The sequence below is a fragment of the Pseudorasbora parva genome, chromosome 3, assembly GCF_024679245.1.
Source record: "Pseudorasbora parva isolate DD20220531a chromosome 3, ASM2467924v1, whole genome shotgun sequence".
Lineage (NCBI taxonomy): Eukaryota > Metazoa > Chordata > Actinopteri > Cypriniformes > Gobionidae > Pseudorasbora > Pseudorasbora parva.
Genome location: NC_090174.1, coordinates 61,941,311 through 61,960,233, shown reverse-complemented (window position 1 = coordinate 61,960,233; position 18,923 = coordinate 61,941,311). Strand labels below are relative to the sequence as shown.

General features: G+C 37.4%; 1 protein-coding gene across 2 annotated transcripts in view; it reads left to right on the top strand.

Annotated features, from left to right (window-relative positions):
- LOC137071590 (unconventional myosin-XIX) overlaps nt 1–18,923 on the top strand; it is a 54,682-nt gene that overhangs the window by 15,994 nt on the left and 19,765 nt on the right. Inside the window, exons 7-15 of one of the 2 annotated variants that reach the window (XM_067439722.1) lie at nt 3,035–3,137; nt 3,326–3,422; nt 4,596–4,669; nt 4,961–5,051; nt 10,613–10,778; nt 11,831–11,904; nt 13,021–13,256; nt 15,573–15,749; nt 17,214–17,354. In XM_067439722.1, coding sequence (XP_067295823.1) covers nt 3,035–3,137; nt 3,326–3,422; nt 4,596–4,669; nt 4,961–5,051; nt 10,613–10,778; nt 11,831–11,904; nt 13,021–13,256; nt 15,573–15,749; nt 17,214–17,354 — 1,159 coding nt within the window. Of the gene's footprint in view, nt 1–3,034; nt 3,138–3,325; nt 3,423–4,592; nt 4,670–4,960; nt 5,052–10,612; nt 10,779–11,830; nt 11,905–13,020; nt 13,257–15,572; nt 15,750–17,213; nt 17,355–18,923 lie in introns of both variants that reach the window. The other variant, XM_067439721.1, reaches the window with a different exon arrangement.

Here is an 18,923-nt window from a genome sequence, read left to right as displayed (position 1 = left end):
TCGTCAATTTTCATCATAGGAGGAATTTTTTCCAGAAATAAAATGCATAAATCTCTTGTCTCAGGGGGATATTAGGGGGGAAAGCACAATCATTTGAATATACTCCAGGGTTTCTACTGATACAAAGCTAATCGCTGAAGTAACCCTTTAATTAACATTAATTCACTTACATTTTAGATGCAATATTGAGTTTTTGTTCCATTTCAGCAGCGAAAATAGTTCCAAACAAAGATTCTAAGCAACAAAGATTCCAAACAGTAGAACCATATCTCATCTCAATGGAACAGTGTGTGTTACTGAATCATTCAGTGTTTGAATTAATTGGTTGAATCAAAGATTCAATGACCCATTCGTAAACAACGAACAACATTCTTGAATGAATCAGCCATTTGAATGAATTGACTAAACGACTCAATCATTTAGACGGTCACCTGCTGCCACCTACTGGAGGTTTAGTTTCATGTCTTATTTGTTCATTCAAAACATTCAAAAATTTATGAATATAATATAAAACCTGAAGCATAGCCTATATTTAATAAGATTAGGGGGAAAATACCCTTTAAAAAATGTAAAAAATATCACATATGCAGACTGAAATATTTCAAAGCTGATTAAACACTGGTGAGAATATGCTTCAGAATAAATTATATTTAACAAAACACACACTTGTTTTTTCTGGACAAGCACAATTTTTACTCTGACAAGTGAATGACTGATTTACTTGCAGGGCTCTATGCTAACTTTTTTCTTGAGGAGCACTTGTGCTCCTAATTATAAAAAATTAGGAGCACAGTCAAAATTTAGGAGCACATTCTAATCCATCAAACACATTACAATTATAACTTTCACTGTAAAAAATTCATAACCTTTACACCATAAGCTAAAATTACCCCAATGCATCTTTTTGCTTGGGGATAATTATTTGAAAGCAATTTGTTGAGTCAATATTTAATTGTCAGTTTCTACAATTCTCAATACATTTTTTTTTACAGTGTATTACAGGACGATATTTGTCCTTTTAAAGGGGTGGTTGCATGCGATTTCACTTTTTTTTTTACTTTAGTTAGTGTGTAATGTCGCTGCTTGAGTATAAACTGTATCTGCAAAGTTACAGCGCTGAAAGTTCAATGCAAACAGAGATATTTTCTTTTAAAGTTACGGCAGTTTATTGCCTACAAAAACAGCCGGTTTGGACTACAACGAGCTTCTTCCTGGGTTGGTGACATCATAAACCCTTGCTACCGCAGATGTGACTTCTGCCCGTAATGGTAAGGGGCGTTGCTTCCGGACAACCTGTGCTTGGCACTTCAGCCAATAAAAACACACGAAACTACATTTAGCCATCTACAGATTACAGTGTGGAGTAAAGGTAAAATATAAGAAAAATACGGCGGGAAAAAAAAGAAAAGTATTAAGACATGTTATACTGCGCCCCATAAACACAACCAAGCCTAAAAAAAAACACGGAACCACCGCTTTAAGTTAATGTCCAGGGGCATTTTTACCATTATAAGATCAATGTTTTCTAATCTTATTAAATGTATGCATCATCTGTCAATTTCTTAAATTAAAATAGAAAAGATGTTTTTAAAATGTTAATTTAAGTAATAATTTCAGTTAGAACAATTAGACACAATCAGACTGTTTCCAATCAAATGAGATGTGCATCAAAAGCTTCGTCTCTGCACAGCAGAAGTGGCACAGAAGCTCAATCTGAAGTGAGATTGACACATTTACATAGTGTTTAGGGTTTATTTAAGGTTTGACAAGGCAGGATATTGCAGCACAAAACCCTGAAATGTGTCAAACATAAAATATACTCAGAAACAACCATTCTATACATAGTTTAAAACAAGCTAAAAATCCCCAAATCACTTCTGAGAGTACAGCAGCAATACACACACGAACAAACAAACACCTAAAGCATTTAATGCAGCTCATGGTTAAATGTTGTATTTTTTACATATACGTTTTTGAATTTAGAAATATGTACAAATTATACTTTAAAAGTTTAATATTTTAAATAAAAAGTCCATGCAAAGTATAAATAAAGCCGCCAGAAGGATTTGAATCGAATCGCTTGGAAATGCGAATTAGTTCTGCTATGAATTTGATTTTCACAAATAGACAGTGTTGTGGCTAAAACATTGTTACTTAATATCAACTTGACTATTGGATTTTTGTACAAGATCAGTATCACATGCAATCATGCCAGTACTCGGACCAATAGCAAGTAGTAACTTTTGACGCTCTGGCGCTTCATAAACTGAACGGCATGCGTCTAGCGGAAGAACATTACAGCCGGATCTACTTCTCTCTGTTTGTATCCATGGCGAGTCGCACAGATACTGTGCTAATCCGCAGCAGGAATATAAACGCTTTTTTTATGTGTACCAAGTTACCAACGTGATTCATTCAGGATAAGACAAAAATCTTCATGATATACTTGCTTTTTGTATACATTTAGTATTTTTTGAAATAGCATGTGTGATAAAGATTAAACTCAAGGGGTTTTTAAATGTATTGTTAATAAATAATTTTTGATGGCATTTATGCACCAAGCATCCGCTAATTTCTGAGCTTGTTTAAGATAATCCAAATGTGGTATTTCTTGTTCATTTTGATTTGGCTGTAAATCATAGGCGTGAGGCGTAGCTAAAGTGCGCATGGCTGTGTAGTCACACACGTTTCACTTTGTAAACAATCTCGAAGTGTAGTCCGTCGCACACTTTTTTGCACTTATTCTGCTGACTGAAGGCATGAAAAGCAGTTGATTGCAGTAGGAAACGTAGCCTATCAGTTTCTCAGTGTTTATGCACTTTGGGAGTTGTATTTTTTATTCCGATTATCCATTCATGAGAATCGAGTGGCTCACTCGCACCGGTGCACCTAAATATTTTTTCACAGTCGCACGCAGTAATTTTTAGGCGTAAATGCGCCCAAAATGGGTGCTATGTAGAGCCCTGACTTGTCCGAAGGACAATGCATGAACCTAAAGCGATTGTTTTAAACCAGTGTGATTTTTATAATTCAGCTCTCAGCTGCTGGTTGGGGCGTCAGTGCATACGTATCTCTTGGAGAAGACCAGAGTGGCTATCCAAGCACCAAATGAGAGAAACTTTCACATATTCTACCAGGTGAAGTAAAGAGCCTTCGTTCACATTATACAAATACTACAAAAGTTTTCCAATTCCAGTAATACTATCACTTGTATGGCCATTTATGTGTACATTATCTGCAAACATTCTGATGTGTCAGGCATTCAGACAATTGTGTTTACTTGTGTGTTCATTTGTTTGTTGGTTGTTTATTGTTTGATTTCAAGATGATGAAAGGAGCCACAGAAAAACAGAGACTGGAGTGGATGCTGCCTTTGGAACAAGACTTTGCTTGGTTGCCACATGCTGAGAAAACATTAGAAGGCAAGAATTAAAGTTAATGATTTTCATCCCACTCTTGCTCTAGCCCTGTGCGAGTATACTGTATGAATGTAGATAAAGATGGACATACACTATATTGCCAAAAGTATTGGGACACCCCTCCAAATCATTGAATTAAGGTGTTCCAATCACTTCATGGCCACAGGTGTATAAAATCATTCAGACACTTCTACAAACTTTTGTGAAAGAATGGTTTGCGCTCAGGAGCTCAGTGAACTCAAGCGTGGTACCGTGGTAGGCCACGTAAAATCACAGAGCGCGGTCAGCACATGCTGAGGCACACAGTGCGCAGAAGTCGATAGTCAATAGCTACAGACCTCCAAACTTCTGTGGCCTTCAGATGAGCTCAAGAACAGCGGAGAGAGCTTCATGGAATGGGTTTCTATGGCCGAGCAGCTCATCCAAGCCTTACATCATCAAGAGCAATGCAAAGCGTGGGATGCAGTGGAGTAAAGCAGCCGCCACTGGACTCTAGAGCAGTGAGACGTGTTCTCTGAGCGACCAATCACGCTTCAGTCTGACAATCCCATGAATCCTGAGATTCATGGAACAGAATCCTGAGCTCAACCCAATAGAACAGCTTTGGGATGAATTAGAGCGAAGACTGAGAGCCTTCATTATAGAAATGTTTTGTTTGCATACTGTGGTAAATACACACAGTGTAGTAGATTATGGCCAGGGACAAAACTGGCCCGGGTAGTCGTCACTCCATTTTGTTATTATAGTTTGCTGGCTTTGCCTCTCCTGTTGGAATTTTCCCACATGTAAATTCTGACCAATCGAAAAGCAGTTTAGGAAATACGCCATGGCCAATGAGTGATGTGGATGTTGTCACGTGCCTGCGTTTTGGTTCGTTTCAACTGGTTCGGACCAAAGCAATCAGTGTGGTGTGAAAAGGAACCAAAAAATCTTAAAAATGCAACAATGTATAATTGTTTGCCCTTGGTTCGGACCAAATGAACCGAACTAGAGATGTGAAAGCACCCTAAGAATGGGATGTCATTAAAGTTCATGTTTATGTAAAGGCAGGCGATATAGTGTGCGTATAGATCCAACTGTATATAAAGATCTGGGCAATAATATAGAATTTGTCTTTTGAATCAGAAGGAATTTAAGGAGATTTGACATCTTGCATTCTGTTTGTCTGATCAGAAGACTGTTTACGAGAGACGGTGGATGCCATGATAAACCTTGGCATTGATGAGAAGAAACGGGCACAGATTTTCAGGGTAAGTTATGACATGGTTAAAATTACATTAAAACCTCAACGATGATTAGAGATTAATAGTTTTTGGGGTTTTAGAGACTGATTACACTTGGTGGATGGACAGATTAATTAAACTTGTTAAGTGACTATAATGTTAATAAGTCACACTGAAGAAGGCATGTGAGCTGAAAAAAATTGTAAATTAACTATTTCTCAGTGCTATGACCCTTGAGGTTTTGATGCATCAAAATAACACAACATAAAATTACGGAAATAAATATTAATGACTTGATTGTTGTTGTTTTATGCAAAGATCCTTGCAGGTCTCCTTCAGCTGGGAAATGTGAACTTCAGTCCTGCATCAGAAGAGGCTCAGTCATGTGATCTTGATGGGCACTCCAAAGGTGTGGTGTTTCTGCTGTTTTGTTTATCTAAAAAGTAAAGTTATGTCTGTGAATTAGGTAAGGTGTATACTCCAGACATGATGAGACAAAGTACTATTATGGGTGATGCAAGTTCATGTCTGGGTTGTGACATGTCCCAATCACATTCCTCCCCTCTCCCCAGTACTTTGTGTACTGTGACCTTTTGCCATATACACACTCTTGACATATAAGAGGTCATTATAAAAATATCCTGTAAGTTTCAGAACTCAAAACTTCCTCATTTGTCCAAAAACAGCTTTTATTGAAACTAAGTTCCAAAACCACTCGTTTCGACCTGACCCACTGATTCACACACGTCATGTAATAGTAAATACAAGTGACGCAAACACAGGATTACTCCAGCAACTAAACCATAGAGATGCCTCTGAGGATTACAATACGTTGTGGAAAAACACAGTCTTTGCATTGCCTTCCTTCTGTTCCTAACATTAGGAAAGCGTGAATGAACGAAGTTCCAGATCATGTCAATAAGACACTTAATTTGTTCTCTTCATTTTACTGTGGATTCATTTTAAACAAAGTTTGACTGCATGCTTTCAGAGAGACTGAAAATAAAAGATGATGCAGTGATTGGATCTGACAGTAATGTCACACACTATGATACATTCATTCATAACACTAAGTTATCCGAGTACTTAAACTTTATTTGCCACAACCAACACTTATAAAGCATAAGTAATATGCATAAATGTTTCTCAGTTGCAAATATGTAACAAGATAAACACCTTTCTGTAGTAGTGTTGTCAAAAGTACCGACTGCGATACCAAATTGGTACTGAAATTTTAAAAATGTGACGCTTTGAGCTCTGTTGAGCGGAATCGTAAACACCTCTGACTGGCCGTTGTGCTCACGCACTCATCAAAAATGTCTGTGATTGGCTACTACGATCAGCGCTTCACAAACATGTTGTAAAAATACATCAATGACGCTTTTCACAGAGTGCTTACACAGATACACACGAAGCGTTTGAGCGTTTAAACGCAGGCGTCTATCAGCCTACCGGTCCGCTGGCTGACTCCTGCTTGTATTTTCAAACGCTCCCGCTTTCACAACAGTTTCAAACACTTCCGTGTTCTTTCAAACCGCTACCGTGCGTTGATCATTGTAGCCAATCACAGGCACATCCGATGAGTGCATGAGCACAATGACTAGTCAGAGATGTTTAGGATTACAACGCTCGAAGCGTCACATTTTTAACATTTCAGTACCAAATTGGTATCGCGGTCGGTACTTTTGACAACACTATTCTGTAGCGTCTGTTTCAACACTTATAGTATGATTTAAAAAAAATACAATACAATCAAACCTACAAGTAGTGCTGTGCAAATTACCGCGTTCATGCAGGCGATTACTTTTTTTCAGTTTAACACATTAAAAATATTTAACGCAATAACGTTTGTTTTTATATCCATTTTTGCCTAGCGTTACATTATATGATCACGCTCTTATTAATGTAAATGCTTTTAAACCATCTTAGCGCGACGAGACAGAAGGGCTGTCAAAATTGCTCAAAAATGACGTTCGAATATTCCCTCTAAAACAAACACGAATATTCGAACATCTGGGTGCGCATTTTGTCAATGCATTGCGTAAATAACAGGACAAATTAATACAAAGAGACATAACTACTTGTATAGGTTGTCTATTTAAGTTTCTACATATTTGACAATGTATTACTTACACAAAAACAAGTAAATTAACTAATGGCCAAGAGCGCAGACCTCTCTCTCTCTCTCTCTCTCTCTCTCTCTCTCTCTCTCTCTCTCTCTCTCTCTCTCTCTCTCTCTCTCTCTCTCTCTCTCTCTCTCTCTCTCTCTCTCTCTCTCTCTCTCTCCCTCTCCCTCTCTCCCCCCTCCCCCTCCCTGCAGATAACGGTTTAAATGAACAAACTTCGAGTGCTGATCAAGAGTTTTCGCTTTTTTTTTTCTTTTTTTTTCCCGAATATTAATTTTCACCTTCGAAATTTGTTTTTTAAAAACTATTCGAACATATATTCCAGGGATGGAAATTAGCATTAGAATATGACCACTCGTTTTCGCCGTCATTACCTGGATGTAGTGCCAGAAGACGCGAATAATAACTCGCGCACGCTGAGAGAAGATCCGTCACTGTCATCCGGAAGCGCGCACCCGTCTCACAGCGCGCAAATATTGAGTTATCTTTCAAGTCTTGCGCTTAAACGGACAAACTCACACAAAAAATATGCCAACATGTTCATCTTGATGAGTATTCTAGCAGACATAGTCTGAATATGCCTTAAGTGAACTTTATACAGTCGTGAAAGATGACGCATATCCCTCTATTAGGTCTTAAAGGGGCAGTAGCTTTTACTGCTGTATGTTTAATATCAAACAAACGATAAGGACATCACTCACTGCTCTTGATTGAATAGCTTTTGTAAGTTTAATAAGGAATACTCTTTCATTTAAACAGTTAATGCAGTTATTTTACATTTGATTACTTTATTACATTTCTGTACCTTTCTGCAGGCCAGTAGACCTGTACATTATTATTTAATGTACACATGAGTGAGGTCGAGTTAAACATTTTACTTTGAATTTTATTTTATACTGTTTGATGTTGCAATGTGCTAAATAAATATTTGCATAATTTGTAATTGATTTATTATTTGAAACTTTAATATTAATTAATGCAATTGCAATGCCTTGATTTTTAGTAAAGTTACACAGTCATAGCATTAGCCATAAATGCAATGGATAATTGGCATAATTTCTTTTAGTGCTTCGGTTTCAGCCAAAATTTTTTATTTTGGTGCATCCCTACTGACAATGTTCTGCTCGGTGTGTCGTCAACACGCTTCAGGAGATGCCAAAACTAGTAGTTTCATTGTTGGTACTAAAAACCTAAAACTGGAAGCCATAAAAGAACACAAATCATCCAAATGCCACATCCAGGTAAAAAAAAAAAAAAAAAAAAAAAAGAGACAGAGAACACAGAGCCCTACTCATTTAATGAAATATATATCAGTTCATGGTTTGTGTGTGTTTAAGGTTGACAAAATGTCAGTATTTCATTGAGATTTGAGATTAAATAAACAGCTTAAGTATTGTAGAGCTTGTAGTATTAATTTTCACGTGCAGTTACACATTGTCGGTTAAAAACAAGAAAGTGGCTGGTTAAAACATTGAGTGGCTGGTAGATTTTGAAATCCACCAGCCACAGTGGCCGGTGGACAAAAAAGTTAATTTCCATCCCTGATATATTCGAATTTAGAATATTCATTGACAGCCCTACAAGAAAGAAAAAAACGCGCTGTATGTCTGCGTCTCATTTTGCTTCCTAGTTCAGTAGTCTGGCCACTGATCAGGGAGTCAGCCACATTCATGTATGTTACACGATATACTGATTCACCACCTAGGAAGATAGGGAGCTGAGACACACTGACAGATTTGCGTCTCATGCACGCATTGAGTTCTCTTTCACTTTTGAACAAACAATAACAACGACACAGAGAATGTTGCCAAAATTCCAGTTTTGTCGAGTATTCTCATAAAAGTGGTCTTAAATTCGTTAAATATCGTCTTAAATGAACTTGTGAGAGAATGAGATGCGTGTCAGGTCCGCATCATGTTTGGCAGCCACAGATCTTAAAGTCACAGCAGCGACTAATGATGTCTGTCGTTAATGTTCATCACAGATCAGAGGGATCAGAGAAAAGTGTAGTTTTAATGATGATTAAGCTTTATTTAATTGATCATTTATCCAATTAAGAACGGTGTTTGATAACTATTACATTTCTGTGTATGTCTAACAGGGAAGGCCACAGGTAAATATAACATTTATTATAATGGGTTAATGTAAAGATTGTTTTAAGATCACTTAAATTAAAAGTAGTTTTTTTAAAGCCTAATAAATGTTAAAATTGGTAGCTTTCAGTTATACTCTAATGCCATGTCATTAATGTTTTATGGAGACATTAGTGTCAGTCATACTGTGAAAAAAGTTATTTAATTAGTAAAAAAAAAATGTGTATCGATTCCCAGCACTAAAATAAAGATTATTTAATTACCAAGCTGTCGCAGACTGGCATATCTTTGATATTTGAGGTGTAGGTTCGTCTTCTGGGATCAGACTCTGGCTCAAACATGGCGAACATTGGAGGTTTTCAAAACATTTTTTTCTTTATTTTACCAGGAAAGTCCCATTGAGTTACAATAGCGCTTCTCCCAGGGAGTCCTGGCCAAGACTGGCGGACAAAAGTTTCAAGAAAATAAAATATACATAAAAGACAAGACATAGATTACACAATACATCATTAATCTCTATACATACACTACACAAACAAGTCATTGTACTTGACGTTATCTAATACGAACATACAAGTGTTGTTAAAAGGAACTTAGTTGAAAACAAGTCCACTGTTCAGTCAGAGCTGACTTTAAAGGTATTTATAGATGGAAGTGATTCTAGATTTAAGGTATTTTGAAGTTCATTCCAGATGTTTGGTGCATATGATGAGTGCTTTTTTTGAGTGTTTGTTTTTGTTTATGGAATAGTTAATAGTATTTTCTTTGACGACCTTGTCCTGTAAACACTATTTTGGTAAATAAGCAAATTAGAAATATAGATGGGTAATTTACCCATTAGTGCTTTAGCAATAAAAATCAATAAATGGAATTTCCTTCTGAGGGAGAGGGAGGACCACTGTACAGTTTCATACAGAGTGCAGTGGTGAGTCCTAGCTGCTGCACCTGTAACGAAACGTAAGGCTGAGTGGTATAGTACATCTAGTTTGAATGTAATGGCGGGGATGTTCAAAATTTTAATATGCAGAACATGCCAACCAATAGTTGCAAAGCACGTTTACTTCCAAATCTTGAATGTGGTACACCTTTTAAAAAAGTGTTTCAAAGTAAAGGGTCAAAAAGCACCAGCAGCTATATCTCCCTGTAGCCCAAGACTGGTTTCCCACTGAATCTAAGCAGGGCTGAGCCTGGTCAGTTCCTGGATTGGAGACCAACTGGGAAAACTAGGCTTCTGCTGGTAGAAGTGTTAGTGAGGCCTGTGGTCTGTGTGGGTCCTTACACCCCAGTATAGTGATGGGGACACTATACTGACAAAGAGCACCGTCCTTCGGATGAGACATTAAACCGAGGTCCCGAATCTCTGTGGTCGTTAAAAATCCCAGGATGTCCTTCGATAAAGAGTAGGGGTGTAACCCCGGCATCCTGGCCAAATTTGCCCATCGGCCCCTGTCCATCATGGCCTCCTAATAATCCCCATATAATGATTGGCTTAATCAGTGGGTCTCCTCTCCACCAATCAGCTGGTGTGTGGTGAGCGTTCTGGAGCAAAATGGCTGCCGTCGCATCATCCAGGTGGATGCTGCACATTGGTGGTTGTTGAGGAGATCCCCCATCTATATGTAAAGTGCTTTTGAGTACCCAGAAATGCACTATATGAATGTAACAAATTATTATTATTTATTATTAAAAACAGAATCCTTCTCAATTAAGATGTTTTTTGTTTAAATTATGACTCTGTATGTTGTGTGCAGGTTTCCTGCAGAAGACCGCTGCCCTGCTGCAGGTGCCGTTAGACGAGCTGCAATCGTGTCTGACAGTGAGAACTCTTCGCGCTGGCAAACAGAACGTCCTCAAGCCTTGCTCTCAGTCGGAGTGTGGCGTCCGCAGAGACTGTCTTGCTAAAGCCATTTATGCGCAGTAAGTCACAGACCTAATTATTTTATTTATTTTTATTATCCTTTATTTTACCAGGAATATCAGACCTATAAACTGGGCTACACATTTTATATTCGTAGAGCTATATTTTATAGATAATGCAACATGCGTGTTGCGTTATTTATTAAATGCAATATACTTAGGGTTGTCGTGATACCAACATTTCAGTAGTCGGTACCAGTGCAATTTTGCAGTTCTCTGTACCAATTTTGGTACCACAGCAAAAACTATTGAATTGAACGGATAGCTCATCCTAAAATGAAAAACAAAAAATCCTGACCTTGACCGGCTGGATGTTCATGAGACTCTATTAACGCCACATTTCACTCTGACTCGCCTAGAAAAACACAAGTTGTGAGAAATCAAGGTTAAGAAAAATACGATCTGAAATACATTGCCTTGAAATCCCCAAAAAAGTCTCTGTGTATTTTCTTCACTGAATCTCACCAGACCAGAACTTGACGGATGTGAATTTGATGTGAATGTAAACTTCATGCGGCGACGAACACAACAGACATATTAAACCTCAGAGTAGAAAGTACATGGATTGTATTTCACATTGCGTTTTTATTAATCTTGCGAAAACTCCTGTTATAACAAGTCTTAATTGTACAATCAATGTCTTATTTACGTAGTGTTTACACTTGGTTATAATTAAAAGGATTTATAAGTGTGTGGCTTGTGTTGAGCTTACCAAAATGTGCGTTTTCAGTGGATTGTGATTAATTTACTAGCACCTCTGATAGGCTGTTGCATTCATGCACTCAACAGATATGTCTGATTGGCTACATAACTCAATGTAGTAAAACACGCTGTAAAAAAACCAGTTGATGCTCAGACAATGCTTAAACAAATACAAATGAGAATGCTTGACATGCTGGTACCGTCAATTTTTTTATTTTAATATCAACTGGTATGTTTGACAACTCATACTTAAAGGGAAACTGAAGAACTGGAGATATTTTTATAATACTGGTGCAAGTATTTCAATTACAATATTTATTTTGTTGTTTTGTTTTTATTTTAATTTTCAGGCTGTTTGACTGGTTAGTCTCTTTCATCAACAACAGCATGTGTGCCGACAGTTCCATGTGGTGCAACTTTATTGGTACATATTTTAACTATTTACTAATTTAATTCTAATATTAAATATATTACTTTACAGTCTATTATGCATATAATTTTAAGATATAAAGAGTTAGTCCACCTAAAAATGAAAATTCTGTCATTAATTCCTCACCCTCATGCCGTTCCAAACCTGTAAGACCTCTGTTCATCTTCAGGACACAAATTAAGATATTTTTGATGAAATCCAAGAGCTTTCTGAACCACACAATAGCCGCATTTCCACCTACACAGGATGTTCCTTCGGAGGACGCAGCTTTCGAAATTTAACGAAATGAGACACAGCTAATATAAAGAAATGAATTAGGCTAGGCTAGTATATTTTGGAATACATTGCTTGATATTTGACATCCGTTTAAATTAGATTTTTCTCAAAAATGACAGCCCTTTCAGGCTTTATTAAGTTTATTTGCGGAGGACGATATCCAGTGGGACGCTGAAAGACTCAGTTCTACGTCACCCGAATAATCTTCACGATACTTTTGTCCGTGATGGAAACGCAGACAGCAACACATCTGAAAAAAAGAGAAAAAAAAAAGAGTTCCTAGTACAAATAGCTCGGGTAATTTCGGGGGAAACGGGGCTATAGGCAACAACGTCATTACTACCTTTCTGAGCCTTGAAAGTTGCAAGGACATCGTTTAAATAGTCCATGTGACTCCAGTGGTTCAACCTTAACGTTATGAAGCGGGTACTTTTTGTGTGCAAAAAAACCAAACAAAAATAACTTAATTCACCCATCTCTTCTCTTCAACGTCATTATCCTACGCTATTCATGTATATATTCAGACGAGAGGAAATGGTTGAATAAAAGCTTTATTTTGGGGTGTTTTTAGCGCACAAAAACTGCTAAAAAAAAGGTTGAACGGCTTTGAAAGTTGCAATGATGTTGCTGCCTATGGATAATTTAGAAACAGGATTTCATCAAAAATATCTTAATTTCTGTTATGACGATGGAGGAAGGTCTTATGGGTTTGGAACGACATAAGGCTGAGTAATTGGGTGAACTTACCCTTAAATGTGTGATTATAATTTACTGCTGTTTTCTAAATGAAATACTCCTAAAAACCAATTAATTCTTGACTGGTGTCTTCTACAGGCCTGCTGGATGTGTACGGTTTTGAATGTTTCCACCTGAACAACCTGGAGCAGTTGTGTATTAATTACGCTAACGAGAAGCTGCAGCAGCACTTTGTGGCTCATTACCTGAAGGCCCAGCAGGAGGAGTATGTGACCGAGGGGCTACAGTGGTCCTTCATACGTTATCAGGACAACCAGGGCTGTCTGGACCTGATTGAAGGCAGTCCCTCCAGCATTTTCTCCCTGCTCAATGAGGTCTGCTTCCACTTCTTATTACAGAGAGAGCAAAAATTGGAAAAAGATGAAAAAAATACTGTAGTATCGTCATTTATTTTGCATTGTAGTGCAACGAATGTAGTGAATGACACTATGAATAGCTTAAAGGGATAGGTCACCCAAAAATGAAATGTGATGTTTATCTGCTGACCTCCAGTGCATCCAACATGTAGGCGTCTTTGTTTCTTCAGTAGAACACAAATTAAGATTTTTAACTCAGCCGTTGCTGTCTGCCAGTCATAATGCATGTGAATGGGTAACAACTATATGAGAGTAAAAAAAAACATGCTTAGACAACATGCACACAAACCCTGCTGCTCGTGACGACACATTGATATCTTAAGACACGAACCGATCGGTTTCTGTGAGAAACACAACAGTATTTATGTTAGACGACTCTAATCTAGTGTTCCCATCCGCTATTACTTCCGTCTGGTAAGGTCAAAACCGGCGTGATCATATCTATGACTGCGCCAGTTTTGAGTAATAGCGGATGGGAACACTAGATTCTCTTTACATTGTATTCTTTTTCTTATGCATTTTTTATCCCTATTTTAATTCCTTTCTATGTAAAGCACTTTGAATTGCCATTGTGTATGAAATGTGCTATATAAATAAACTTGCCTTGCCTTGCCTTAGATGAGATTCGTCTGATATGAGGTAAAAAAACTAAAAAAAACAAACACTGTTCGGTTTCTCACAGAAACCAATGGGTTCGTGTCTTAAAGCTACACTGTGTAACTTTTTTAGTTTATTCGTAGCTAAAATCACTTAGTTCTTTCAAAAATATATGTGCTCATTAATATATATTAACTTCTTTCAAGTAATAATGCATTCTCGTAATTGTATAATATACCATTGAAAATACATAAGTGTTGAGGGTTCGGATGGCGGTCGCCATGTTGCTCCTCCATCTTGAAAGTACATTTGCCAAAGAGGGACATACCCGTAAATTCAAGCTTCGCTTTTCGCGTTTTTACACTCGATGGCACCGTGTCAAATGTGAAGAGGGGGATTGCTTGAGGCTGCTATATGATGATGGAGGATCATCACTCTAAAGCCCCTTTCACACTGCACGTCGGACCCGCAATATTCCCGGAACACTGCCGGGTCGCCTTCTGTGTGAAAAGCAACCATGTCCCGGAATTGATTACCGAATTCGACCCGGGTCGGGGACCTAGTAACATTGCGGAATATGTATCAGAGTCGCCAAGGAAGCGGAAAAGAGAATTAAGACAGCAACGCAACGGGCAAATCAACAAGACAAAAGTAAATATTGGAGTGGCCTTTAAGATGGAAAGAGCTCATGAGGAGCAACGATTTTAAAAAGGACGCCGACGTTGCCTGCGTTCTTCTCGACAGGTAATATTAATTCAGCCTATTTGTGTATATTGGAAGTTTTATTGTTGCTTGGCTAATTATATCATGGTGTGCTGTGCATAACACTAGAACGACGTCTAGGATAGTTTTCCTCGCGTCAATGATGAAAAAGTATTGTTTACCTTATAACATAAATCCGTGTTCTATGACGGATAACATGAGATTAATATTTTAATTGAATTATAATTTGTTTGCCTTACGCTAGTGGTGTTGTACAATATACAGAATAACGATAGCACTGATAAAAGTTACTTTACTAAGATTAGCTTGCATTCCTCTGGGAACCTGATAGCTGATGTTAGCAATGAAATGGTTAAAAATAACGAAAACGTAAAACTATTATTAATTTTACATAGATTAATTTGATCATAGATCATTTGGTAAATTAAATAACTGCAAATTATAATAGTTTTCAAAAATTACCTCATCACTTGAGTTGAAGCAACACTCACCGAAGAGGTCGAACTGGAAGCCATGACTAAATCGGCCACCGTAGGAGTTGAAACGAAATCGAAATTGAGAGGAACAGAAACTATTATTCACTGGATGGTCATATACCTTTTCACCACTAGATGGGGGAAAATATCACACAGTGGAGCTTTAAGACATCAATGTGTCGTCACGAGCAGCAGGGCTCTTTGTGCATGTTGTTTTTTTTTAACTCTCATATAGTTGTTACCCATTCACATGCATTATGACTGGCAGACTGCTACGGTTGGAGTTAAAAATCTTCATTTGTGTTCTACTGAAGAAACAAAGACGCCTACATGTTGGATGCACTGAGGGTCAGCAGATAAACATCACATTCTCATTTTTTGGTGAACTATCCCCTTAATGATACTGGGTGAAAGAGCTTATTTTAATAGCATTAATGAGTTTCTTCTTCCTTCTCTTTCTGTCTTGTCTGTCCTTCAGGAGTGTCGTCTGAACAGAGCATCTGATGCGAAGCAGTTCAGTGTGCGTTTGGAGAAGGATCTGTCAGATAATGCCAACATCAGCTGGGACAAATTCAGCAAAGAGCCCCATTTCACTGTGGCCCACTACGCAGGCAAAGTCAGCTACCAGATCAAGGGCATGATGGAGAAAAACAAGGTACAAACTAGGGATGGGCGTTTTCCCAAAATATTGTATTCGAATATTTGGGCTCATAAAAATCGAATATTCGTTTATTTAAATTAGGCATTTTGAGAAAACGAGAGAAATGTGTCGTCACCATTTCTGAACAAGCTTACGATTAGGCAATGTACACAACACGCTTACGTTAAGGCTTTAAAACATTAAAGAGTATGTGCAAACAAAAAATATATGCCTAAAGAACTAAACGATTGTAAGGTTAAGCAGCACGAGCGGAAAAAACGCTAATAAAGCAGAGCGCGCCAGTTATCGTGCAGAACGTACACACATACACACACACATACGAGTCGGTATATGGTTGTCGTGTTTGTATTGCTTCACATTTTCATGTTGAGAGAAACTAATATTGGATGATGATATTATTATTAAATTATATATTATTAAAACGTGCCGATGACAGACGTTTGCGGAGACACAAAGATAACGGTGTTAAAGCTCCAATGTGTGATATTTTCCCCCATCTAGCGATGAAAAGTTATATGACCATCCAGTGAAAATTAGTTTCTGTTCCTCTCAATTCCTACGGTGGCCGATTTAGTCCAAGATTAAGATGGCTTCCAGTTCGACCTCGTCCAAGAGTGCCATCGAGTGTTAAAACGCGAAAGGCGAAGCTTGAATTTACGGGTATGTCCCTCTTTGGCTACTGTACTTTCAAGATGGAGGAGCAACATGGCGACCGGCATTCGAACCCCTCACCCGTATGTGTTTTCAATGGCATATTATAAACTTACGAGAATACTTTATTACTTAAAAGAAGTAAATATACATTAATGAGCACATATTTTTGAAAGAACTAAGTGTTTTTAGCTAAGAATAAACTAAAAAAGTTACACAGTGTAGCTTTAAGTAACGTTTGAGTAAAGCACTTTTCTGTTTTCTGTTCTTAAACCCTCGACAAATCCTAAAGAAAAGCATTTCTCTCTAAATAATTTTGCTATCATAAGTTATCAGGGTACAGATGTGCATACCTGCACTGAATGCAGTGATGGACTTTCCTCACTCGCCTGGTGTTTGGATTTCATGTGATTCTCGTTGTGGTGCTGATATTATGATAACCCAGTTTCATTAATTGTTTTTATCAAAAGTAACTCCATTTTGTAAGATCATTTTCAATTGTCATCTAAGTAATTCCAAACATCGCGAGGCAGACAACGACATAGTGATCAAATACACTCAACTTATTAACCCGCTCCACAGCGCCACCCAGTGGATTTAGTGATAACTGCGAGATTTAGAGGGATTTATCTTGGATTCACTGCATTTACTGCCAGCAAATCAACGCAGTAAAATTCTAATTGTATTTTTAGTTTTCGAATATTAATTACAGATCGAAAATTCGAATATTCGTGCACACCCCTAGTACAAACGATATAAATAGACCAGCTACATATGTTTGTATGCATGTGTCCATGTGTTCTGCAGGACCCGGTTCCTCCTGAGCTCACCTGTCTCCTGCAGAAGTCCCAGGATTCATTGCTGCACGGTCTCTTTGCTGACAGTGACCATGAGAGCGAGGGCTCTAGAGGACACAGTAAAGTGACCACTGTCGTCTCTAAATTTAAGGTAAAGGTTTTAAAGAGGTAAAAATTATGATTATAAATAGCTTTAATCATTAAGTTTTACATTGCTTCACATTATAGGATGATTTCAAATGATTTCCTTATTGCAGTCCTTTCAACATCTTTCACACATACATCCATTATCATATTATATTCTCGATTGTACAAAGTGGTCAAGTATCAAGTTTTAAAGTAGACATACATTTTACAGTGCTAGTCATAAACGGCAATGTTTAATACTTAATACTTGTTTTACCATAATGGTTGATTGACAGGTTAACCTGTTAAGCTGATTTCTAAATTTTGAAAAAATCCTAAGAAATGTATACTCAGACTAAAACAAATACAGTTTGTGAATCCTTTGCACTAAAAGCATAATTATGGTCTCATTTGAAAGCAGACACCTGGCAGTTTACTGTAAAGTCAAAATGATAATATTTTTATAATAAAAAAAAGCTATAATAAGCTTCAAAGTTTTGTAAAGTTATTAGAAATTTATTTGTATGATATATCTTTATGAAAATAAAATTGAAGTGGGCCTTGGAGAAATCTAGAAATGCACTACAGCTAAAGCCACAAGTCTGACCATGTTATATTTCAGATCTGAAGATGATCAGTCTAAAACTCTGCATTTTATTAAACGTTTTACAAGATCGTTTCATGTGATTTTATTTTGAGATATCGCTGAAATATCAACTGATGTTTATTGCCACATCTTCTCAGCTTTCAGTCGCTGTATTGCCTCTATTGTTTAGAGGTGCAAACTGCCCCATTCAGTTTGTCTCCCCGGCATTCACACTTCTGCGGACTGGTTATGGCTCCAATTATTATTCTTTTGTCTGCATTATAATTACTAACGATTCTCTATTCAAACTGTTCTATTCAAACCTCATTTCTAAATCAAACCTCTCACTTTACCCTCACTGAGACTCTATTGAATGCATTTCGTCCAAATAAGCATTTCAGTAGTTTTACATTTAGAAAATGTTCATAAAAATAAAGTATTTACTTAGTGGCAGGTGCATCTAGGGCAAGCTAGCATGTTAGCTTAGCACACCAGCAAAACAACAATTTATACGATTAAAATCATGTTTTATTCAAAACTTGCTTCATATCACTTTATATTTTATATGTAGAGTGTTTTATATAACAATATGTGATCTCATATAGCTTCGGGTCAAAAAATCTGACAGAAAATATACAATGCTAAAAGCTATGTGGAATAGCATTGCATTATAAATATCATCTATTATGAAACCACCCAACATGGCATAAAGAACACAGACCAACCATATATTGCCGCGATTGTGTGTTTATTGTCTTAAAACGTGTTTATCTGCATAAAATAGCGATCTGACGATCCCAGGGAGCTGTGTGGGTATGTCCATATGTCAGATACTTCCTGAATGTCACATGGTGTGTCTGTTCTTCATGTGTTCCCCATGGGGTGAATTTTCAGTAGTACAGCTTTCCAGCGCCCTCCGGCTGCCAGAATGAATTGAAAACACAGCATATCACAGCCTACTGCTCTCATAATCATTCATCCGCGGATTTTGGATAAAGATTGAATAAA